General features: G+C 46.1%; 1 protein-coding gene across 11 annotated transcripts in view; it reads left to right on the forward strand.

Moving 5' to 3' along the window:
* Positions 1 to 27165, forward strand: part of TAX1BP1 (Tax1 binding protein 1) — an 804469-nt gene that overhangs the window by 532886 nt on the left and 244418 nt on the right. For 6 of the 11 annotated variants that reach the window (XM_086941702.1, XM_086941704.1, XM_086941697.1 and 3 more), the window contains one exon: positions 2939 to 3034. The exons of the other annotated variants lie outside the window; for them this stretch is intronic. In XM_086941702.1, the coding sequence (XP_086797828.1) occupies positions 2939 to 3034 (96 nt within the window). The remainder of the gene's footprint in view (positions 1 to 2938; positions 3035 to 27165) is intronic. 11 annotated transcript variants of the gene reach the window in all.

The following is a 27165-nucleotide window of genomic DNA, read 5'->3' on the forward strand; positions in this document are numbered from 1 at the left end:
TCCGGCCCTGCCCTTTCCAATGATACCTCTCCTGTCTTTCTACGTTCTAGGGAGGCTGAGATAGCCCCACAAGCACAGTGAAAGTGAAACTGAAATGAGCTGATGTGCTCATTTCAGTTTTGGTTTCTGTGAAATGATGTCAGCGCGACATGCAAGCTCATCGTCATTTCAGAGAAACCAAGGATATAGCCTCTGGAGCTGGGGAAGTAACAAACAATTCATGTAATCTCAAGCTTATTATGGTATAATTGAGTGTTTTGATAATGGCTAGCGTTAACTTGTGAGCATTTGAAAGATCGCCCAAAATTGTTATAACTATAATCTTGCATAAATGTTAAGAAAGTGTTTGAATTCATATTGGAATGGGATAAGGTTTAGAAATCCCCTCCCCCTCCTCTTCCCCTCCCCCCCCTCAAAAAAAGAGAGCAGAAACTCACACACATGGATCTGCCTGTTGTCAGAATTCGACAAAGGCACCATCAAATTGGACGTAGTCCCTGCCACCTCAAAGGAAAAGAGGCAGCACAGCTGACTCTGGCTGAAAACTACTGTTGGGCCAGCCTTCAAGTCCAGCCTTCAGGAAAAAGCAGTATGTAAAGTGCGAGTGCTAGGATAAGAAAGTTACTGAGGGAAAAGGAACCAAGGATTTTCCCAGCTTGATCACAACACAATTCGTGCAAAGTAAAAAAAATAAAAAGGAATAAAGATTAAAATAATAAATAAAAAAGCAATTTCCTTAATTTTCTTGAAATTTACCTACATCCTTCACTGGTTTGAATGCTTTTATATCCGGCCAACACGATTTTGTTCACATCATCTATGAAGCTATCTCTCCATTATTTCTCAATATACTGCTTTGAAATAGCCAGTCTCCATTGTACGTTCATGAATTCAGAAAATATTCATATAACCGGGAATTGCAAATATGTTCCCCAAGAAATCATTGACCCTACTTGTTTGGACTTAATCTCATGTTTACCTTTATGAAAGGGATCTCGCTTTAGAAATAGGACTTCAATTTTTGAATAGAGGTGCACTTACACCTCTCCAGTCCAGAGAATACGTTTAATAGACAGTAATGTGTATTTCAAACTTGTGTTTACTGTTGTCTGAATGAAAGTGTATGGCTTTTTACATAAAATGATTGCAATGTGTGTTATCCCTTTTTGATGCTTTACTAATGAGCTTCGCTGCCACAATCAAATGAGCCTGTAGAACATAAATCACAGAAAAAAGAGAGGAACACTACCCCATTAAAAAAACTGAGTCAAGTTAAAAGATAGTGAAGTTATGGGCATTCATTCTTTTGAAAACACCCATTGGCATTTTAATTTATTTATTTAATTTTCTCATACATACATCTACTGCTACATTACGCATATAAAACCAAAATTTGTCTTTCATTGTTTAAATTTTTATTGAACACCGTGGAGCATATCTGTCCCATTGGACGCTTGCTTCACGTAATCTAATAAGTTACGGGATCCTGAGAATCCTTTTTCAAATCAGTAATCGTTTCTTAAGCTGTGTTAGGAATGTCAGTCCTTTCTTAATATGTATTTTAAAGCAACTACAAATTTCTGGTTGCTGCTCAGCCGAGGACTCCTATTCGTCACCAAAGGTGGTGCCTGTATAAGAGCGGTGCAGCATGCACTTCTCATTACTTAACCCAAGTTAGCTGTATTGTGGGAGGGAGGGAGTAAGGGGTTTTGGATTTTAATAGGTTGAATTCTGGCCCTACATCTGTTTTCTTAGAACATAAGAGTATTCTTGAATGATGAATTTTTGTTGGCTGTTTTTAAATCATTGTCATTTTGTCTGTTAAATGTTTTGCTTGGTAAGGGAGGCGTGTTTGAAGTTGGGAAGTAGTGACTAAGCAGAGATTTCTTTAAGGTGTAAGGAGTCCGTGATTGCTACTATTGTCTGAGTGAAAACTCATGTTGACAATGTGTTTATTGGCTATTTGATTAACAACGTAGTGTGACGTCCTCGGCATAGTTTTTTGACAGGTCAGTTTTCTGAAAATTGTATTTTGTTGTCAAGAAGACTGTGAAGTTATGAAATTTGTAACATCTTTGAGCAAATGGTATTGGTACCGTAAGGTCTCTAACATAATCATAACATCTTATATGTGATTGAATGGGTTGTAGGGCATCGGATGGAGAAAGTGTATCAATGCTAGAAAATTTCATTTGTCTCTTTTGGAGGCTCCTTTGGTGATTTCTTTGTGTTTTTAGACATTTGTGCATAACTGCAAATCTCTAGCTACATTTGTTTGGTATGTTAAGAATGTATGTGTGGCATAGCCTTAGATGGTAGCTATGTTTAGGCTTTGAAGGCTTTCATTCATGTGTGGAAATTTGTAAATGAAGTTGTAGCCTTGGTTGATATTGTCTAACCTGTGATCTTGCTGTCTTTTCCCATTTTAACATTCATGTCATATACTTAGTAAGCCCTCCCAAATTAATCAAGTTTCTCCTCCATTTTTCTGGAAACCCCCAGGGCACACTTCTATTTTTGCACTTTTCGCCCGACATGCTTCTCAAAATGTTTTTTCCTTAATCTGTTCATGAAGATCCAACTCTGACTTTGTGTTCTTCTGAAGGCACTCTTCCTCCCTTACTTCCCATTCCAAACCGTTATGTCTGGTCACCCATTTTATTAGTTAGCTATTGTTTTTGTATGTCCATAATATTGGTTAGGGAATCGCTTAAGCTCTGTACTGTGTATGTTCAATGAAAGATGTTAATCTGGTATTGGGATTACTTTGTAATGGTAGACTCGCTTTTGTTATAGGGCTATTTTAAAATGGTGTACCTCTTTATTCCTTTGGTGGAAAATATGTATAATAGACAAGCCAAAATGAGCACATAGTTTATGAAAGCACATGTGCTGGAAATAATAGTAAATGTAATGATTGCAGATACTTTTCTTATAGGTTCAGTTGGCAGAAAGAGAACTGGAAATCCAGAAGCTGAGTTCAAATCTCCAAATTCTTAAAAGTGAAAATGACAAAATGGCTAACAAAATTAAGGTATAAAACAGCACTGTGATTAAAGGATCTTAATATATCGAAAGTTTGTCAAATTCAGATTATAAAAACTAGTGCCAAATGGCTCAAGAATGAAATGCCTTGTGTGATATCTGCAATTACATGCACAAGACAGACTACTAAATTAAATGTAATAACTATTTTTCTGAAAGAGTGTGCATGTTTATCTGCCTGCATTGTGTGCTTTACTCCTGCTTGTCAATTTATGGACAGGTCGGAACAAGTGTTCCATCATGCATCCAGAGGTAAGTTGGAAACTCTCATGGTACTTTACCCCAAATGTACTTTTGACTTTCAAGTCTTTATTTAGAGCATATGGTTGTAATCAAAACAAGAAATTGGTGTTTCACTGTTTTCTGTGTTGTATTTAAAACAGACAAAATTCACTTCTGACCTTCTTACAAATGTTGGTCAAACCTCCTTTGATACAAAGCTCCTCTGTTGAGTATCTCTAAAGATGGGACATGAGATGTAAGGGCCCCTGTTTTGTTTACTCATGAGAAAGGCTCCAGCAAAATTCCTTAACATTTCGTTGAATCCGATCCAGAAGTTCACTAAAAAATAGGCACGTGTTAGGTTGCTGGGGAGTTGGAAAGGGGGGAAATAGCCTTATCACAAACAAATAGCGTTCCCCCTGATCACAGCTGTAAGAACAAGTGAGAGGCTGTCTCTTCTATCCCTAATCACGCCTTGATGAAGATCCTAAAATTACTTCTCCCTTTTCCCGGAGACTGTTGAGGGCTTGATCGCTTTTCACAGGAGCACATCAAAAGGTGCCTAATAGAGTGGTAGATTTCTGGATAGAGGGCTTTGATAAATGTCAGAATTTTAAGATTAAGTTGCTCACTATGCCACTGGAGTCAAGCTATCCTGGCTGATAACGGCTGATAGCCAGAAACCGGTCCTAGGATGCTTGATTCCAGGTCCCGGGAAGACATGGCTTGCCAGTAAGGGCTGGACTGTTCCCATGAGGCACAGGGTCAAGGCTGATTTGCATATGGCTATGTCTGAAGTGGGGTGGCGTGATGAGCAAAATAGAAGGATTAAACCCAGATCTGTGACTGGGGGGTGAATGTTTTGCCAATGTGCAACATTCCGTCCATCATCTTGAGAATTGTAAGATTGACATATGAAGGAAAGCAATCATCATCCACAGTTAACTTAGCTTAAATGGTTCCAGGAGGAGCAATGTACTGACAGACCTATTAAATATTGTAGAGACACAATAATTTATTAAATGGAATTGTCGATTATCAGACAGACTGGAAGAATTGTGGGAATGTCCTTTGATTAAATCTATTTTACTAAATATCACTGAGGGTAGAGTCAACCTGAATGCAGTGGAATGGGAAAGTGTTTAACTTTCCTTCTTTTAGGCCATCAAGTTTCTAATAAAAAGTAGGTCTCCTGATAATTATTGGTTGAGGACTTTTTTTTTCACTTTAAACAAAGCGTTAAAGCAGATAATATTTATAAAAATATTGAGATGCAACAGTTAAAAAAAGAACTAAGAGCTGCCTTGCGAGAATTAAAACGTGAACAGCAACAATATTTATGAATGAAACTTCATAACACTCCTAAGTAATTTTTTTCTTAAGTTCTGATCTCTTATAGGTTGTGGTCAAGATAAGAAGTTCGTTCTGGGGGACTAGCATCTAAATTTTAATAAATGGAACATTTACCGTACTGAATTGTATGGTTTTTGTGATCATTCTGTAAAGAAGGCAGTTCTCTTCCATGGGATCCTCATCAAAGTCATAAGCACTAGAATATTCACGGCCATGCGCGGGACCCCGGAAACACAATCATATATGTGACCCACATATATGGATCTCTCTCTCTCTCTCTCTCTCTCTCTCTCTCTCTTTCTATATAAACATATTGACTATGTATGCAACATGAGGTATATCATGAATTTATCGCATAACATATATTTACTTTTTAACCATGTTTTCATTTTTGACAGAGGCAAATAAGCTGTAATACATGCTTTAGGTTAATGTGTTGTTTTTTAACGAGATTACATTTTAACATCAATTTTTAGCAGTATAAGTAATTTATACAGGCTGGTATTTAAATTTTCACATTATGTGTTTTTAGAAATTATTAGCCTGGTTAAATGTGCATCTATGTTTATTTATTTAAATTATTTACAAAAACACTCAACACTTTATTGGAAGTATATCTTCTATATCTATGTGGAGTCATGTGACAATATGGGTGGTACTAAAAAACAATGGCAAACATTCATTCCACTATGTGATCAAGGCTGCTGAGGCAGCCGAAATGCGTAATGACAAGTTCCTGGTGAATAAAATACTTTTTTGCCAAACTGAAGTGGAGTTCGTGCTGATACTTCATCGCCGCCGTGAGTGGAAGTTGAAGTCGGCAAACTACGTGAATTACAACACGGAAGTGGGACTGCTTCCGTTTACGAACCCCCGCGCTGCAAGAAGGCTGCTGCCATCAGCCAAAAAGTCGAAACATTCCGGGAGGAATACCGGCAGTGGGCCCCCTGTGTCTTCACATAATCGTCGCCGTCCGCGAGGCAGGAAAAATCTGGGTCGGAGGACGCGCCTATAACGGCTTACGCGGTGGTGAGTAAGCATTAAAGCTGTGAGTACGTAGGTGGGGAGGTAACGGTTGGCGTGATATTCAGTGGCAGCACTTAGAAGATTTGTATTGAGCAAGTCGTGCGCCACCTTCCCATAACAGGAACATGTCGTAAAATGCATTACAAGAGCGTGAGGCTGAGGCTGAAGAATTGTTTAAAAACCTTCCAAACGTCACAAAACTTGTACAGAAAGAATACACATGTGCAATGGAAGGGGATGCTAAATCATTATTGAAATCTTTAGAAAAATGCCAAAGAGCGGAAATGACTAAGTGCTGGGAACAAAAACCCTTAGAAAAGTACATGGAAGCTGGCCACATTCCAAGAGGTTTAAGAATATTATTAGCACCAAGTTTTGAAAATCCCAACCCGGAAATGCTGACCGAGTGGGCAGAATCTAACCTGGCTGCATCAATGAATCTTGTGAAAATCCTAGTTAAATATGCCAAAATAGATTGAGATTCTTTGCTTATAGAAAGTACTCAATTAAATGAACAGATTAGCAAATTGGAGCAAACTGAATATATAACAAAAACAAAAAAGAAATTCAAGAGCGAATAAAAAAAACAAGAAGAAAAAAATCAAACTAAGAAAGGTGCACAAATTTGCACGAGACAAAGACGACTATGATAAAGGGCAGATTTTTACATTTGCCAGACACTATGAAAATGCAAGGAAATTGTGCTTATAGGAAACATCACGAACAACAAGAGGACCGGTAGTAGAGACAAATATGACATCAAATCATGCAGAATCATCAGCCTCAGACATAGTGTCTCTTACCAGTGAAAGCGGATCAGAGGATGGAAATTACAAACTACGCAATATGAATGAGAAGAGTAGGAGAGGAGCTCAATTTTTTAGTATACGACTGGCGGCAGACCCTGAGACCGCGGAATGCAGTCAAACAATCCGGACCAGAAGAAATAAAAGGCGTAAAGCCAGGCGCAAAACCAGAAGGTGCAAAACCGAAGAGAGGACAATGGCGCAGACGCTAAATGATAACACCATCATTAACTTGTCCACAGTTACTCTGAGTAAAGCTGAAAACCAACCTTTGGCCCTTGGGCTTTCTTTTTGCCCAGAAAGTAACTTTAGCTACAGCAAAACAAGAGTGGACATCTTCTCATATATAAGAAAATTAAAATTAAAAAAGTATTTTACCATCAAAGCTCCATACACCAGACCAATGCCAATGATGTCTCAAGAAAAGACAATACTACGGTTAATCTGGAAGCATCAGATGCTGGGATTTTGGCCACTTTGCATGAATTGAGGACACATAATACAACTATGCCAGATAACAAAGATGTCATTTCAACACAAGACAGAATCAACACACTAAACCTTATAGAACCAAGTGCAGGTATGAGTCCCTGTAAGAACAAATCAACATTTTGCCCTATGATGCCAAAGGACACAATAGATATCTTCCATGAAAGAACTGTTGAAGATCTCAAAGTCCTATACCATAAGGTCAATAACAAGTGCAAAAAGCATAAGATGGAAGAGAAAGAATATGAAAAGCTCATCACCAAACTCAAAAACAATCAAGAGATTATCATAAACAAATCAGATAAAGGGGCAACTTGGTGATTTGGCCCAGCAATGACTACAAAAAGGAAGCTTTTTGACAATTAAATTATACTACCTGTTACACCAAATCTTCTCTAACAGAGTACACCAAATCCAAGGATACTGTGAAGAAAATGCTAATGCACTACAAAAGACAGGGACTCATTTCCAACCAAGAATATTGCTTTCTATATAAAGAATTCCAGTAATGCCCATTATGTTCCTGATTCCGAAGATACATAAAGAGACGACCTCTGTGTCCGGGAGACCCATAATATCGGCTATAGGAGGAATGTGTGAAAACATCAGCCGCTATATAGATTATTTCCTCCAATCTCATGTCCAGAAGCTCCACACCTTTATTAAAGATGCAGGTGATTTTTTACAAAAACTAAATCACACAGCCTGGAAGGAACAAGACCTACTGATTGTTTTAGACATTGAATCGCTCTACAAGCATAGAGCATCAAAGGGGGTTAGAAGCATTGTCAATCATTTTTTTGGATAATAGGCCTCTGAACTGTTACAATCATAACATTATGTTGTTAGAATTAATGGTGCCTTTTTAACAACTATTTCATGTTTGACAAACAAGTCTATAAACAGTCGAGAGGAGTTGCCATGGGAGCCTGCTTCTCCCCCAGCTACGCGTGTTTACACGTTGGCTGGTGGAGGAGCAGGTTCACTGGGGGCAATACAAACAAATGGTGGACAGACATGTTGTTAATTGGTATCGCTATATTGATGATGTCTTTATTATATTGGATGGAGATATCAACAGTGCAGAACTATTAATTTCTGAAATTAACATCAATGATAGTAATCTGAAATTCACATCACAAATTGACAAAGCCAAGGTTGATTTTTTGGATACCACAGTATATATAGCGGCCAATAAAATACACACAACACTCCATAGAAAGCCAACAGCAGGCAATTGCACACTGCATGCCACCAGCTCCCACCCAAAACATCTAATAGCATGTATCCGGTATGGAGAGCTCCTGCAGTTAAAAATAATCTGCAGCACTGAAAATGAATATGAGAAATGTGCACAGGCAGCGCTAGAAAGATTCAAAGTGAGGGGATACAATTATACATTACTCAAAGAAGCCATTCATAAAGCTGCACTTCGGTCGAGAGATTCTCTCTTTGACACTAGACCTGAAGTACAAGATAGTAATGACACTAGTGAGGATGATTCTGCTGCACAACGTCTAATCACCACCTACAGTCAGCAACAAAGACAAGTATATGCCATAATCAAGAAAAATTGGCCCATTTTGCAGACAGATGGGGTATTAGCACCAATCTTACCTACGGTTCCAACACTTACATTCAGGAGAGCCAAATCCATGAGGACAGAATTAGTTAAGAATAGCCCAGAGCTCGCTCTGTCTACTACGTGGTTGAAACCCAAGAGTGTTTTTTTTAAATGCTCTACATGTAGAGCATGTAGATTTGGCAGCAATACCACTCATTCTACTGTCCCATTCAGTACACAGCCACGAGAAATAAGAGGGCACTTTACTTGTCACACTGAGTACGCCGTATATGTTCACATGTACTTGCAGTTTAAATTATGTAGGGAGCTCAAAATTCCCGGTATACACTCGCATTTTACAGCACTTGCGTGCTATTGTAAATAATGACAACAACTACCCAGTAGCACGCCATTTTAAGGCCATGCACAACAATGACCTTAGCTGCTTAAAATATTATGTGGTAGCTGCAATTCCTGTACTCTCTCGTAGTGGTAACAGAGAACTGAAATTGAGACAATTGGAAACACACATGATAATGGAGTTTGACAGTAAGACCCCCAATGGCCTCAATACCACAGAAGATCTGCATTACTATCTTTCATAACTAATCTGATATATAGCTCCCTTACCATCAATATTTACCTTGTCACTTAAATGAAATTTAGATTCGGTTGAAGGGTAGATGGAACAGTTGGTTCAGTCTGAGTCTCATGAGGGATATTAAGAATATATATACCATCTTTAGATCACCAACATTGATTTTAAAGATAATCCTTTTATATAAACAAAACCCCCCCAAAATATACAGTTTTATTAGAAGTGTTTTAGAAGTGATTTTAGAACTAAATATGGGTATTTATGTTTTAAACACTCAATGCACTTTAAATCACTTTGCACTTTCTATTGCTATATTTGCACAATATCCATGGCTTTATCCTGCTTATGAGGTCACATCCTAATCGCCATACACAATGAAAACACATATATATATATTCTCTTTATAAATTCATTTATTGCGATCATGTTACCCATGAAAATGATAAGTTTTATCATGATAATATCTATTTATTGACAATTTTGACAGATTTAGATTAAGAAGCAGCATTAATGAATGATGGCAGGTTATACAAAGAAGAGGGATTTTATGCCAGTATAAAACGACTAACCACATCCTTTGCAGACTTCGTACAACATACACTACATGTATGTTGATTCACATTGTTTGCCATCACATGTGACTATACCAAACTGAAATGTCAAGTACCTATCCAATCGTTAAACCCTGTTAACCTTGTGTTTATCAGACTGTACACCGGGTATCTAAATTCAAGAACACCATCATATGGAGAGTATAAGGCTCACAATAAGCATTTATGCTGTGAATATTGACTATGTATGCAACATGAGGTATATCATGAATTTATCGCATAATATATATTTACTTTTTAACCATGTTTTCATTTTTGACAAAGGCAAATAAACTGTAAGACATGCTTTAGGTTAATGTGTTGTTTTTTAACGAGATTACATTTTAACATCGATTTTTAGCAGGATAAGTAATTTATACCAGCTGGTATTTAAATTTTCACATTGTGTTTTTAGAAATTATTAGCCTGGTTAAATGTGCATCTATGTTTATTTATTTAAATATTTACACAAACACTCAACACTTTATTGGAAGTATATCTTCTATATCTATGTGGGGTCACGTGACAATATGGGTGGTACTAAAAAACAATGGCAAACATTCATTCCACTATGTGATCAAGGCTGCTGAGGCAGCCGCAACCCGTGATGACAAGTTCCTGGTGAATAAAATACTTTTTTGCCAACCTGAAGTGGAGTTTGTGCTGATACTTTATCGCCGCCGTGTGTATACAGAATAAAAAAACAAATGCAGCCTTACACACACTAGAGCTGAATATTGCTGTAAGGACTCCCCATTATACCATAAAGAATGTATTAGAAACAGGGGAAAAACAGCAGAGCATGTTTAAAAACTGTTTTAATGCTTAGCACTTAGCACAAACTCTCAGATAGGACTGAAAGCATTGACAACTCCCATGCTGCATTGTAGGAAAACATAGCCTAAAAAGTCTGAAAACCTAACTCATAGCAACATAGAAATAAACTGGCACCGTGCCTAAAAGGCAGCCATGACCCCCAGCTTCCCATCATGCCTCAGGGGTGACAGTTAAGTCAGTTGTTCTTTCCGGCTCCTTCAGGAAAAATCCTGGTTAAACAGCTCCACTTCTTTCTGATTTTAGTCAGAAATAATCTTCAGTTTTCTGGAAAATGTTGACTTACTTAGACATCTTTCATCATTTGAAGTAAGGTTCTGTCTTTTTTTGACAGAATTTGACATTTTATCCATTCCAAAATGCCATCTCTTTTTGACCCCTTCTTGTGGAAAAACGAAGGCCAAGTCAGACTCTCATGCAGTCTGTATTCTTTGTTTGCCTAAGGACCAGGTCCCCAAGACTTGCCCTCATTGCCAGTCCTTATTAAAAAGGACTCTAAAAGACACAGAAATGATCCGTCTTTATGGGCTGGCAGAAAAGGCATCTTCCAGAGGCAGGTCACCGGTGAGGAAGGGCTCTAAGAGGGCGAGATCTTCATCCCGAAGCAAAATCCCTCGCTTTTCTGCTTCAGCGTCGGGCTCGCGCTGGAAAAACTACCACCGGTGGGTCATTTGTCCAGAAGAAGACCATCGACGGCAGACTCGCCGTCGAGAGAACACCGTCATTCAGGTGTGTCTCTTTGTTCACCGTCGATGTCGAAGAATCGTGATCCTCCGCCGTCGTCAACCCAGCGACGATCGGCGTCAAGGAGCAGAAGCCCTCCGCCCTCGTCAACTCGGCGACTATCTGCGTTGAGCAGTAGAAGCCCTCTGCCATCGTCAACCCGTCAACGATCGGTGTCGAGGAGCAGTCCCCCACCGTCTTCATCTCGACGTTCGGCGTCGAGGGCGGGTACCCCTCCGCCGTCGTCAGACCAATGGCGATCGACGTCGATGGGCAGGAGTCCACCGCCGTCTTCTCGACGACTATCAGCGTCAAGGATCAGAAGCCCTCCGCCGTCGTCTCGACAACGATCGGCGTCGAGGAAGAAGAGTCCTCCGCCGTCGTCAACACGGCGACAATCGGCGTCGAGGAGCACAGGCCCTTTGTCTTTGTCAGCACGGCGACGTTTGGCGTCTAGGAGCAGAAACCCTCCGCCGCTGTCAGCTCACCGACATTTGACGGCGAGGCACAGAGATACTCCGGCGTCGTCTGCAAGGCACTCAGCATTATGGAACAGAAAGTCGACGTTGAGACCGGTTCTAACACCTGGCCGGAAATCGACGTCGAGAAGGAAGTCCAGGTCGGTGTCAAGAAGGGCTCAGTCAGAGCAGGTTACACACCCGACGTCAAGGCCCACATCAGTGAGGTCTGGAGAAGGCTCTGTGGTCCTAGTGACAGAATCAGCGTCACAACACTCATCGTCTCACTCCTTGAGACACCCTTCAGCGGAGCATTCACCATCTGCCTCGCCAAAAAGGCACTCGGACCGACCACGTCATAGATCCCATTCTCATCACAGGGAGGCTTCCCCTGCTGTTCATTTGTCCCCGAGATGGCTTCTTCCCCTCCATCACTGGAGTAAAGATACAGGAGCATCCCAACGGGAGGAGGAATACACCAGTCCTCTTCACAGATCACCTCTGCAAAGATGGGTGCAGGAAGTGAATAGATCGCCCTCGCCCAGATGTGGGGAACGTGCGGGCAGGTCACTGGAGCGCAGACCTAGTTCCCATCGCAAAAGGAGAAGGTAACCTACATGGTCTTCCACTTCCACGCGATCCTCCAAAAGGGACTATTCACCCACTCCATCAGATAGCCCTTTGTCTAGAGTATCACCGATAGATTACATTAACATGTATCATGATGTGCTTCAGAGAGGGGCTCAGAAACTGAACATCGAAATGTCTACTCCTCAGGTGGCAACAACAGTGATTTTTGAGAGACTACATCGTAGAGAAGCATCTCATCCTTTTCTTCCTCTGGTTCCAGGTCTTCTGAAACCGGTGATGGACATTTTTCTTCACACCAGCTGCAATTAAAGCTGCACCGGCGAGAATTCAAAGGAAATACAAACCTGCAGCAACAGACCCGGTCTTATTAAAATCAGATCTGCCTGTGGACTCTGTTATAACTGCAACAGCGGGGAAAACTCATGCAGTAGCTGCGTCTTCGTCATTCCTGTCTGACAAAGAAAGTAGGTCCCAGGACTCTTGGGGACAAAAGGTTTGCGGGACTGCAGCATCATCGCTCAAGGTCTCTAGTGCAGCAGCCTTATTAGGACGCTACGACAGAGCCTTATGGGACTCCTTGGACCGCTTCAAGGAAAAACTTCCAAAAGAAGATCAAAGGGATTATGAGGAGGTAATTAAGGAAGGGTCACTTGTAGCCAACCAAGTGATTAGCACAGCAGTGGATGGTGCCACGCAGTTAGCGCACTCATATGCGCATGGGATTTGCACCAGGAGGTCCTCCTGGTTGAGACTAACAGCTCTCAAGCCAGATGCTCAACAGAGGATCCTAAACCTCCCTTTTTCCGGCTCCTCCCTGTTTGGCACCCATACAAATGAGGAAATGGGTAGGATGAAAGTCGAGCTCGATATCCTCAAAGCGGTTGGATTGGAGAAAAAAAAAAGTGTTTAAACGACAATATGGACCCTACCAACGCAAGGGCTACCAACAGAGGGTTCAAACCCCTCAATAGTCCCAGAACAAAAACCAAGGCAAATCGCAGTTTCAAGGCTGTAAGTCCAACAGAGGTAGAGGAGGTCATCAGCAGCAGTCCTCTAACAAGGCCAGATCAGCAGGGAAGCAATGATCAGGAGCTTCCTCTGGCGCCACTGACCACTCCAGTGGGAGGAAGTGCTTCACATCGTCTGGAAGAATGGTGCAGCATAACAAAAGATCGTTGGGTGCTCAGAATACTGTGCAATGGATAAGCACTACGTTTTCGTGTGCCTCCAAAAGACATTCTTCTGAAAAGATCTCGTCCTCACCAGTTAAAGTTGCTTCGACAGGAAGTGATAACCCTTCTTCGAAAAAAGGCCATAGAAGAGGTTCCTCCCACGCAGCGAGGGAAGGGAGTTTATTCCAGCTACTTTCTTGTGCCCAAAAGAGATCAGGAGCACACATTCAGACCTATCCTGGACCTTTGCTTGCTAAACAAAGTCATCGTGAAGGAAAAGTTTAGCATGTTGGCCCTTCATCAAATATGTCCACGTCTACAAGCAGGAGATTGGATGTGTTCGGTGGACTTCCAAGATGCGTACTTCCATATACCTATCATTCAACGTCATCGCAAATACCTTCGATTCATGGTCGGCAGCAAGCATTACCAGTTCAAAGTCATACCCTTCGGACTGAAATCTGCTCCATGAGTCTTTGCCAAGTGCATGGCAGTGGTGGCGGTGGCTCTCCACAGAAAAGGTCTGTTTGTCTACCCTTACTTAGACGATTGGCTCCTCAAAGGGCCATCTCCTCAGAAAGTAAGGAACGATTTTCAAGTTTGTCTGAATCTGCTCCGTAGACTAGGGCTTCATGTGAACATGGAAAAATAGGTTCACCGTCCCACCCAGACAATCCATTATTTGGGCTCCACTCTGGACTCAAACAAAGAAAGAGCATTTCCTTCGGAGGAGAGACTTTCTTCGATGCAACAGAAGTGCAAAACTCTGCTCCAGACAGATCGCCCAACAGTCCAACAAGTGGCATCCTTGCTGGGATCAATGGCCTCTTGCATATTTTTCATTCCCAACGCCAGGCTGAGAATGAGACCATTGCAGCAAGATCTAGAGGACCAATCGGACCAAGCAACCGGTCGCTGGGAGTACCGAATTGTGCTCTCTCAAGCACCAAAGTTGTCCATCATATGGTGGACTCGGCCGAAGAACCTATTGATGGGAGTCCCTTTCCATCAACCAGTTCAGGTGCAGTCCTTGATAACAGATGCATCTCTGCAGGGATGGGGGGCACTCATGGGGTGCCTTCAGATGCAGGGCCAGTGGTCCACCAAGGAGCAGTCCTACCATATAAACATGTTGGACATACGAGCAGTCCACCTTGCTCTGAAAGCTTTTTGGCCATTAATCACGTGCAACTTGTTCCTGATCCAAACAGATAACACGACCACCATGTATTATCTAAACAAACAGGATGGCGTGCTCTCGCCCTCTATCCCTGGAGGTTCAAGTGAGCTGGCACTGGCTTCTGGCTCGGAACCTCTCCATCGTGGTAGTGCACCTTCCAGGGGAGTTTCAAGTTTATTTAATTTAATTTGATTTGGTACTCTATTGAGGACCACAAATACTTTATACAATGTAATCAATTTTGAACCATTCTGTAAAAAAGCTTTCATTCTAATACAAAGATAAAAGTGGTTTTAAAAATTTAAAAAGGTTATAACATACAAATTCATTTGGCGGAGCTTTGCATAGATTAATCATTTCGTGTGCAGAGTTGATTTTACATTTAACATAAACTGGGAACAGAAAACTTTTCCGCGCTTTAACAACTGTTACGTTTGGGCAGGTAAACAAGAGATGCTCTAAATCCTGCTCTCTACCGTTACACAGATTACAAATAGTGCTTTCTTTTGGGTGCCACCTGGAAGTTACAGTTTTTACAGGGAGTATTCCTAATCTAAGCAGGATGATCGATCTCCTAGCCCCGTGGTTAAGATTATATTTAATATACTGTTGGGGTTTCTTACATTCAAAAGATTCTGCAACATTTTTATAGAGGGGCAGTTTAAGACAGTGCTAGGAGTAAAGGTCAAAGCTAAATCTTGGCGAAAATTGCTTTAAAAAGAGTTTCAGGTGGGCAGGTGTCCAGGATAATAACAAGTTAGTGTTAGTCTCTGAAAGTTTGTAAGCCGTTAAAATGTTTCTTGAGAATACGTACTTCGATGATTCATGGTCGAATGTTTCTATTTTAAGCAGGGCTCGAAGCGTTCCTTCCTCTACGTGCAGGAGATTATATGCCCATCTGATTACATTGGCAATTCCTCAGGCATAAGCACTAGTTAGTGAATACTCTAGGCGGAGAGCTTGTACTGGTACTGCCAGGGGAGCAAAACGTGCGATGAGACGCGCTCAGTCGGCACTTCGAAGATCAGCCAGACTGGGTGCTACACGACAAGGTGGTGGCAGATCTTTTCCAACAGTGGAGTTATCCGTCAATAGATTTATTTGCAGACGACCAAAACACAAAATGCCACGCCTTCGCATCCAGATACCACTGTCCAGGGACAAGGGGAATGCCCTTTTGATGGATTGGTCAAGAACATTTGCATACGCCTTTCCTCCTCTGCCTCTGATCCCAAAGGTGGTGTCCAAGCTCATCAGATCCAACATGAAGATGATTCTGATGGCGCCAGACTGGCCGCGTCAGTGGTGGTACCCGGACCTGCTGCAGTTGTCGGTACTGCCCTACAGAGCGGACCTTTTGACAAAAATGGACGGGAGGATTCTCCGTCCCAGCCTTCCTTCACTGAACTTGGCAGCATGGCTCCTGAGGCCCTGCAAAATGGACACTTGAAACTACAGCAGGACTGCATGCACATCCTGAAAGAGGCGAAGAGGCCTTCCACAAGAGCATCGTATGCTTTTAAGTGGAAGAGATTCTACTTATGGTGTGTTCATTATCATTTTGATCCTACAAAGGGGCAGGAGGAGGTCATTCTTCCTTACCTCCTTTATTTAGCCAAAACGGGTTTACAATAGTCCTCGATCAGGGTTCCCTTGTCAGCCATTACGGCATACAGAAAATTCCCCAACCAACCTTCCTTTTTAGGTCTCGCCTAAGCCACCGTGTTAGCGATGCTTTGGCAAGCTATTTAGTGGGGCTTTCAAAAATGCTCCCAAAGTCTGCAGGCGGATCGGGCACAGTGCATGTGCGCCGGGTGCGCGCACCATTTGTCCGCCTGCAGCCTTTGGGAGGACTTACACGGCCGCTTTGATGTTCTCAGTGAGCCGCACGGCCACTGAACATCAAAGCGGCCGCAAAAGTGCTCACCATTTGCCACCCCCTCCCTTATCCCACTTCCTGCTTGCATTAGTACATTCTGCTGTGTTTTATTACTAATGGACTGAACGTTACCACCCACGGGAGTCTTGCACAGAAAGCGGACTCCTCCCGAGTCCCAGAAGGCTCGCCGGCCATGAAAGACTGCTGACGTCTGTGGCTCTGTCGTCAGTTTGAAACCGTCACCAGCGCATTATTCTATTTTCCGAGGTGCTGTATCTTGCTGGAGGGCCGGGCTGCCTCGGGTTGCTTCTCAGACTAAACCTTCTCAATCAGTTAGCATTGATTAGAGAGTGTGTGTTTATTGTAATTACAGAGCAAGAGTTTCTGCATGGAATGTCGCGCGTATGACAGATAATTTTCCCGCGCAGTGCTTGGGAGTCCAGCTGTTTTATTATTTTATTACTCGGCTCCACAAGAGAGGATCACACCAGGAGACTTATTTCCTCCAACACAATCACACGGAGCGCAGTGTCGGCTCTGCCTTCATCATTACTTTCTGTTTCTTAGGGAGTCATGCCACGGTACACCTGTGAAGCATACAACCTTACACTGTCATTGCAATTAAAAGCAAAGCCGCGTTACTGCAACACCGTGAACACCAGAGGAAGAAGATGGTTGGAAATTGATTTAAACAATAAAGCGCTAGTAAAATCTGATAATCCTTCTCTTCCCTTTACCACCGTCATACTTGTGCTTTTAAAATATAAAAGAAGATATTACATTTTGTTTCTATACTCTATATTTTTATTTTCCGTACAGAGCGCCAAGAATGGCGCTTTTCATTCTCTTGAGAGTGCATCATGACAAAATATAAAAAAATGTAACTACTATATTAGTCATCAAAGTTTAAGAGGTACGATGAGATTGCCTTTTGGGTAGTAAATTTAGAAGTTGGCTGCAACAGAAGATAGCTTGAGCTTGCTTGAAAGGCTTTGTAGCTACATTAAAATGCTTTGGGTGTAGTGTAGACACGATCCTTTAATAATCCCAAATGCCCGGTGTTACCACCACCCTTTAATTGAGATGCCACACCACCACCACGTCCACCACCACCACGTCCACCACCACCATGTCCACCTCCACCACCACCACATCCACCACCACTACCACCACACCACGTCCACCACCACCATGTCCACCATGTCCACCACCACCATGTCCACCACCGTCTCCACGTCCACCACCACCACATCCTCCTCCACCACCATGCCCACAACCACCATGTCCACCACCACCATGTCCACCACCACCACGTCCACAACCACCACGTCCACCACCACGTCCACAACCACCACCACGTCCACAACCACCACCACGTCCACAACCACCACCACGACCACAACCACCACCATGTCCACAACCACCACCATGTCCACCACCACCGCGTCCACCACCACCACTTCCACCACCACCATGTACACCAACACCGCAACGTCCACCACCACCACATCCACCACCACCACCACATCCACCACCACCACCACGTCCACCACCCCACCACCATCACGTCCACAATCGCCACCTCCATCACCACCTCCACCACCACTACATCTACCACCACTACGTCCACCACCACCACATCCACCACACCCACCACACCCACCACCACCACACCCACCACCACTACGTCCACCACCACCACTACGTCCACCACCACCACACCCACCTCCACCACACCCACCTCCACCACCACCATGTCCACTACCAATACCTCAATACACGTCTTTCCTTCTACACCCCCCCCCCCCCTGCCAGCTGCGCTCTTCCAACCAAGCCCTCGCTGCTGTTCCCCGTGTCAACAAAACCACCATGGGAGGAAGATCATTCCCCTACCTAGCGGCCAAAACCTGGAACTCACTTCCCATGCATCTTCGCCTCACTCAAAACCACCTAGCATTCAGAAAGCAACTTAAAACCTGGATATTCGAGAAGTAATTCCCAACCCCTCTCCAAGCGCCTTGAGACCCTCTGGGTATGTAGCGCGCTATATAAATTTATTGACTTGACTTGACTACCACCACTACTACCACCACCTCCTCCACATCCACCAGCACATCCACCACCACTACGTCCACCACCACCATGTCCACCACCACTACGTCCACAACCACCACCATGTCCACCACCACATCCACCACCACCACATCTACTACATCCACCACCATGTCCTCCACCACCACATCCACCACCATGTCCACAACAACCACATCTACCACCACCCCGTCCACCACCACCCCGTCCACCACCACCACGTTCACCACCACCACGTCCAGCACCACCACGTCCAGCACCACCACGTCCAGCACCACCACGTCCACCACCACCACGTCCACCACCACCACATCCACCACCACCACGTCCACCACCACCACGTCCACCTCCACCATGTCCACAACCACCATGTCCACCACCACCGCTTCCACCACCACCACGTCCACAACCACCACCTCGTCCACAACCACCACCACGTCCACCACCACCACATCCACCACCACTGCGTCCACCACCATGTCCACCAACACCACAACATCCACCACTAGCACATCCACCACCACCACTACGTCCATCACCCCACCACCATCATGTCCACAATCACAACCTCCATCATCACCTCCACCACCACTACATCCACCACCACTATGTCCACCACAACCACCATGTCCACCACCACCATGTCCACCACCACCACCACATCCACCACCACCACACCCACCTCCACCACCATGCCCACTACCACCACTACTACCACCACCACCAAATCCATCACATCCACCACCACATCCACCACGTCCACCACCACAACGTCCACCACCACCATGTCCACCACCACTCGTCCACCAACACCATGTCCACCACCACCTCATCCACCGCCACCACCTCGTCCACCGCCACCACCACGTCCACCGCCACCACCACGTCCACCACCACCATGTCCACCACCACCACCATGTCCACCACCACCACCATGTCCACCACCACCAGATCCACCACCACCGCGTCCACCACCACCACATCCACCACAACCATGTCCACCAACACCACAACATCCACCACCACATCGACCACCACCACGTCCACCACCCCACCACCACGTCCACAATCACCACCTCCATCACCTCCACTACATCTACATCCACCACCACTGTCCACCACCACCACCATGTCCACCACCACCATGTCCACCACCACCACCACATCCACCACCACCACACCCACCTCCACCACCATGTCCATTACCACCACTACTACCACCACTACTACCACCACAACCATCACGTCCACCACAACATCCACCACGTCCACCACCACGTCCACCACCATGTCCACCACCACCATGTCCACCACCACCACACCCTCCTCCACCACGACTATGTCCACCACCACCACCTCATCCACCACCACCACGTCCACCACCACCATGTCCACCACCATGTTCACCATGTCCACCACCGCCACGTCCACCACCACCGCCACGTCCACCACCACCACCACGTCCACCACCACCACGTCCACCACCACCACGTCCACCACCACCACACCCACCACCACTCCCACAACACCACCACATCCACCACCACCACATCCACCACCACTACATCCACCATGTCCTCCACATCCACCACCACGTTCACCACATCCACATCCACCACCACGTCCACAACAACCACATTTACCACCACCACGTCCACCACCACCACGTCCACCACGTCCACCACTACCATGTCCACCACCACCACGTCCACCACCACCACGTCCACCACCACCACGTCCACCACCACCGCGTCCACCACCACCACATCCACCACCACCACATCCACCACCACTACGTCCACAACCACTAGGTCCACCACCACCACATCCACCACCACCACATCCACCAACACCACATCCACCACCTCCACCACCACCGCATCCACCACCATGTCCACCACCACCACTACGTCCACCACCACCCCCACGTCCACCACCACGTCCACAACCACCACCACATCCACCACCACTACGTCCACCACCACATCCACCAACACTATGTCCTCCACCATCTCCACTACCACATCCACCACCATGTCTACCACCAGGTCCACCACCACCAGGTCCACCACCAACAGGTCCACCACCACCACCAAGTCCACCACGTCCACCACCACCACGTCCTCCACCACCACCACGTCCTCCCCCACCACCACTACGTCCTCCACCACCACCACTACGTCCTCCACCACCACCACTACGTCCTCCACCACCACATCCACCACCACCACCAAATCCAACACCACCACCACATCCACCACCACCACGTCCACCACCACCAAGTCCACCACGTCAACCACCACCACGTCCACCACCACCACGTCCACCACCACCACGTCCACCACCACCACGTCCACCACCACCAAGTCCACCACCACCAAGTCCACCACCACCAAGTCCACCACCACCACCAAGTCTACCACCACCAAGTCTACCACCACCAGGTCCACCACCACCAGGTCCACCACCACCACCAGGTCCACCACCACCACCAGGTCCACCACCACCACCAGGTCCACCACCACCAGGTCCACCACCACCAGGTCCACCACTACCAGGTCCACCACCACCAGGTCCACCACCACCAGGTCCACCACCACCAGGTCCACCACCACCAGGTGCACCACCACCAGGTCCACCTCCACCACGTCCACCACCACCACCACGTCCACCACCACGTCCACCACCACCACCACGTCCACCACCACCACGTCCACCACCACCACCACGTCCACCACCACGTCCACCACCACCATCACGTCCACCACCACATCCACCAACACGTCCACCACCATGTCCTCCTCCACCACGTCCTCCTCCACCACGTCCTCCTCCACCACGTCCTCCTCCACCACGTCCTCCTCCACCACGTCCTCCTCCACCACGTCCTCCTCCACCACTTCCTCCTCCACTACGTCCACCACCACCACTTCCTCCTCCACCACTTCCTCCTCCACCACTTCCTCCTCCACCACTTCCTCCTCCACCATGTCCACCACCACCACATCCACCACCACCACATCCACGACGTCCATTCCACCAAAGAGTAGAGACTGAACTACCACTCCAGTGACACACATAAGATCTGGTCACAGCTATTGATTCACTAGTACGATACCATCCAACCACTTCTCTACATGTTACACCCATGACAAACAGTAGTCCGCTGACAGTAAATGAGGGCACTCTTGGTGCACCCCTCCAGATCACAGAACAGGTCCATGACCACGCTCATTTCAAGGAGCAGGCCAATTCTGAGGGGTGGGGAGCCAACCACACACACAAACCACCCACCCAACCCCTCCGCCCCGGTTGTGCACTTGTGCATGGAAGCATGACTGAACAGCATGCAGTGGGTATTCCCATCACAACATCTAAAGCTTAACAAGAAGATAAAATATTAAGTGAAAGTATGATACCCAACTAGTAAGGGCAGACTCACTTGACATTACTATATATAAGAAACAATTCGTATTGTAAGCCCCTGTTTTATTACTTCGACCTATACAAACTTAATCAGCTTCTCATAGGGACCCCTACTTTATCAATGTCATTGCTTACTCATGCACAGCTGACCTATATCCTGAGAGATTCAACAAACTTTAATGCTTCTTCTGCAACTTTGAAAAAATCTGTTTCCTTGTATATCAATCCTTTAGCTTAGCAAGATCCCGCAGTGCATACATGATATTCTTACCTTGGAATTTGTGTTTTACATCATCTTATGTTCTCCACCTTTTCTGTCTGTGCATGCTATAGTCAAGATCCATGTTAATGGATTTCGTCCTGCAGATAGACCAATGTCAGGAGTTTCATTTTGTCCCTGTAGTGTTGCATACATATCATTGTTATAGTTGAAGGAACTCCAAGTTGCAGTCCCTGTGTTGGTGTTCTGTGTGCTCGTTGCCTGCAGTGTTTCGAAAGCCTCCATGCCCCTGGAGTTGTCATGAGTGATGTAATATATGAAGTTATAATCAGTGCATTGCAGGGTCGTACGTTCTAGCTAGCGCAGGTTACTATACCTGCTGAATTTCTATGGTTTTGTACGAGTGAAATCTAAGCCTAACTCTAATGTCCCTGTAACCTTTGTTTGTTTCAGTGAATATTCACACACATATATATTTATGTATAAATCTAACAGTGATGGGGATTGATTAAAAGCGGTCTCTCTTGCCTCCCCTGTTACTCTGTTCTGGGACAATGAAGCCTGTTTTGCAATTCCTTTTACTCCCTCCCGTGCACATATTTGCTGCACTGTGTGCTTTTTATGCTTACCTGACTGCAGAAGAGCTTTGCAAATCTGTGTAGTCCACTTTATACTTATTTCAGCAAAGCCAGGGTCTGGTTCAGTGACTAGTCTCTTCAACACAAGTTGTGGAAGCAGTCAAATTCAGTGCAATTTATATCCTTCAATAAGCTATACCAAAGATCGTTCAGCTTAATTAAAATCTCAAATATTTTGCCTTTCACTTAATTTCCCCATTGGTACAAATGTTCAGTTCAACTTCTTGTGTGTTTCCTCTTTTACACAAGATGTATCTTGTGGGTTTCCTTCTAGTTAATCATATGTGGCTTTTATCTGCCTCCTACTTTTTTCTTTATATTGATTGGTGAGTGTTGTTCCTTGGACACATATACTCTCACAGCCCTGGTGCTAATTCCTGCCAAGATGCTCTCCCTTGTCTCCAGACACCTTAAGGGTTGGGGCTGTCATGCACCCCCCGTCCCTGACTTCACCTAGGCCATCACACCCCAAGAGCAGCCCTCTGCGTCTTCATTCCCCACTCAGGACCTGTAATCCTGCAAAAGCGCCCTCTGCTCTTGGCTGTGGGAATAAGTGAGTTGTGTGTGATCAGTGAAATGAAATGAAATGAATGAACCTTATATAGCGCACGACTTACCCTGGGGCATCTCAGCGCTTGCTTAGGGAACCCGTCCTGGTATTCCCCTGTGAGATAACCCTGGCAGGGTATCCACAAGGTGAAAGCCAGGCATCCCACCGCGAGGGGCCGTTGTGGAGATTAAGCAAGCTATTGCCCAGAGTCGCAGAGTGTGAACCCGTGAGTCGAGAAGGCACCGGAGCGAGAATTAACGAGTCCGTGGAATTTTGAGCCCAAGACCCGCCGAGGCGGGGTATTGAACCCTGGTCCCGGGCCGAACTCAAGCTCCAGGTCTGCCGCCTCTAACCCCTGAGCCACACTTCTCCACCAACCCCTGAGCCACACTTCTCCATCAGTGGCAGCTGGCCCCGCTCCAAGGGTCCATCCAAGGCCCACCCCCCAGTTCCCCGCATCAGAGGCGAGCCACCAAGCATCATGAGTGATTCTCACTCCTCAGTTGCTTGTTTTAATAGATTTAAGAACTTATGTGTAGTGGTTTGGCAGAGCTTCTCCTCTGTATATTTGTTCAAGCTGCCATCCTGATAACTCCCTTGTTTTGTGCACACAGCAGTCCAATTTAGGAGAGAGTGAAAGGCTTGCCTCTTTAAAGAACACTACCTCAGGGGCGTGACATGACTGGGGATGGAGTAGCACACTGTTCTCCCAAGCTCCATATCCATGTGGGCCCTAAAGCATTGTACATCTGGACACAACCTCTTAATGTGGGAGGAGGTCGGTGCTGTCGATTGCCCGTGCTTCAGGCTGGAGGCTGCTTGGGAGAGACGACTCAGCCGGTTTCGTCCCGCAGCTCGAGACCAGCCGCCCTCTTGTGCGGGAGGTCCATGACTAACTGCCTGAGTGGTGAGCCCGATGGCCAGCAGTGGTATCCTGCTGGATGGGAGCATGGAGTCCACCCAGAACTGCCAGGTGACTCCAACTGCAGAAGGGAGCGAGCGCTACGGCCCTGGATTCCAAGCACCTGTGGACCGAGGGTGCAGAGAACATGCAGCGCATGTTGCTACAGCGCAAACTTTGCATTGCGTCTGACCTCTGCTTAGACTGCTGTAGCATTGCCCACACTGAGGCAGGCCCCTCTTACTATAAGACTCTAACATCTCCGGAAGGCCCTTATGGGGCTCAGGCAGGCTCCTTGGAAGTGCCTTCCAAGCTGGGTAATGTGAGTCCACTGATATTGCGTTAGCTGGAGCTCTGTTGGCAACCAATGCTCATCCCTCTCAGAATGACTGTCAGCGATCAAACAGCAAGGGGTATTTTGTCCTACTTTGTCCCTAGCGGGGCGGTGCGCCATATGGAGGAATCAGGTCTAGCGTGGCCTCTCTGCTCCTGCCAAGTGGCGGTGACCCAAAGGCTAACAGTAGTAGCGCAGATTCCAGGGTGGGGACTACTGGACCTGACGCAGCACACAGCTCTAGTGGACCCAGAGAGGATTGAGGAGCCCAAATACATTCCTGCTTCTCTTGCCAGGCAATCCTCTTCCTGGTGACTGTTTCTGGCCTGAAGGGGGCCTCATTACTAGAGACTTCAAGCCTGCCATGCGAACTGTCAGCCCCCCTCTTATTGCAACAGCGACCTCCTGCGCACAGGGGACTTCTCTGACCCACCCGGTGGGGCTATTGGCGGACTGGTGAAGTGGGATGCCCTCTTCCTTTGTTGCTGGCTGTGAAAGAGTTATGACTGCCTCAGTGAACTGTGATCAGAGACCTAAAGAAGCCCTGCCCTGCACCCTAGCAGGGAACCCTGGTGTAGGCGTGTGAAACGACTGCCTGACTCTGCTGGGAGCGAACCCTACTGACAGTGATTCCCTTGCACACACGTGACTGGAGCCTTTGGACCATTGCCTGCCATCCTGTGTTGCTTGGGTCCCCATCACCCCTAATACCAGTACACCTGGCTGAGACCTGCGGTCCCTGTCAAACTATTGCCACTTAACAATTCCTGAGCGGCTCGAGAGAGATTTGTGGTGACCCACACATTCCCAGTGCTGAGGACTCTGCTGGCTTGGGAGCCCCCCTCTCAACTTGGTATGCCCATTGGCAATGCCTCCAAGTATAATTTGGTTGCCTCCCTCTGGGCTAAAACCCCACACGTGGACATGAGTGGCAGGTGCGAATCCTCTTTGCAGCCCTCGGGGACCCCTGCTGCCCTCCCCATCACGCAAGACTATATGGAAAAACTTCTGTGCAACATCGGATGGAAATAGGCTTACTCAAATCTGACTTTAGGAGCTGTATCCAGGAGCTTCACACCAACATCACCTCCTTAGGCACGAGAGCGGACGATCTGGAATGCTCAATGGAATTGTGTGCAGAGGCCCAGGAGTTGCTCTGGCGACATGTGGCCACTCTGGAAGATCAATTGAATGCATTGCAGGCCAAACAGAAGGACCCTGAGAACCGCAGTCACCGTAACAATATTTGCATCCGAAGGGTCCCCCAGGGTACTGAAAGGGAGGAAATCATGACCTTTACCAGGTAGCTGCATTGGCCGTCAGAGGGGTGGCGGTAGAAGGGACAGCCACTCATCTTGAACAGGGCACATCGTATCACAACTTCAGATGGCCGTTCAGATGGAACTCCTGACATCCTCCCCAGGGTCCACTTCTTCCAGTACACAGAACCCATTCTGCAGGCCGTGAGAGGAAAGGCTGATATCGTCTTCCGTGGTCATACTGTGTAGATTTTCCAAGCCCCCTCCCTGCTGATGCTCAAAAAGAGGAGAGACTTCAAGCCTGTGACCGAGAAACTGCATGACCTAGGGCTCACGTAGCAATGGGCCCACTCCTGTGGACTCTCCTTACAATGGAACGGCAAGCAATAGATTGTGAGATCACTGACCGAGACTAAACGTTTGCTGGGACTGCCTGATGAATCACCTAGTCTGAGCCCCCGCCCCCACCTGAGAGGCCAGATGGGTGGTGTCCAGCATGGTGGATAGTTCAAGGACATGGACCGAATTGCGACTCCAAAGTCGCAATTAAAGATATTTTCTCGCAGCTGCAAAATATGAAGCAAGAACATTTGCAAGTATCCTCTGATGCTCCATTCACCCTGATTTAGTTCCCTTTTCCTCCTCCCACCTCCTAGCTGCGTTCCTCCTGTGGTATGGGGGGCAAATTCCTGGTCTTACAGTTGATGAGGCATGACCCTTACTTCTAGCAGTGCCGCCCACACTCTGTAGACCATGTGGTCCTTGACCAACATTTAACTTTTGACCCTAAATGTCAAAGGGCTCAATTCCCCCAGCAAGAGGAAGCAAATCTGGTGCTATCTTCTCCAGCGGGACCCTGAAATCCTTTTCTTCCAGGAAACCCACCTGCTTAGGCAAGACTGCCACCATATGGATCATCCTCGTTATCCCTGACAACACTGGGCGTATGCCGACTCCAAAACAGCGAGGGTAGCTATTTTGTTTAAGAAAGGTTTCTATTCCAAGTTACTGAAGGTTTCCCGGGACACTGGAGGACGGTTCCTATCCCTAACGGTTGAAAGTGGGAGATCAACCTTGACTCTACTCATCTTACATTTCCGAATCACGCTCCAGAAGCGTTTTTTATGCGGGATACTTAAGAACCAACTGGAACTGACTTAATAGTGGGTGGTGTCTTAATCTAGTTTGGGATCCCAACTTAGACAGTGCCTCAGCA

This window comes from Lissotriton vulgaris, chromosome 10, assembly GCF_964263255.1.
Source record: "Lissotriton vulgaris chromosome 10, aLisVul1.2, whole genome shotgun sequence".
In the NCBI taxonomy this organism is placed as follows: domain Eukaryota; kingdom Metazoa; phylum Chordata; class Amphibia; order Caudata; family Salamandridae; genus Lissotriton; species Lissotriton vulgaris.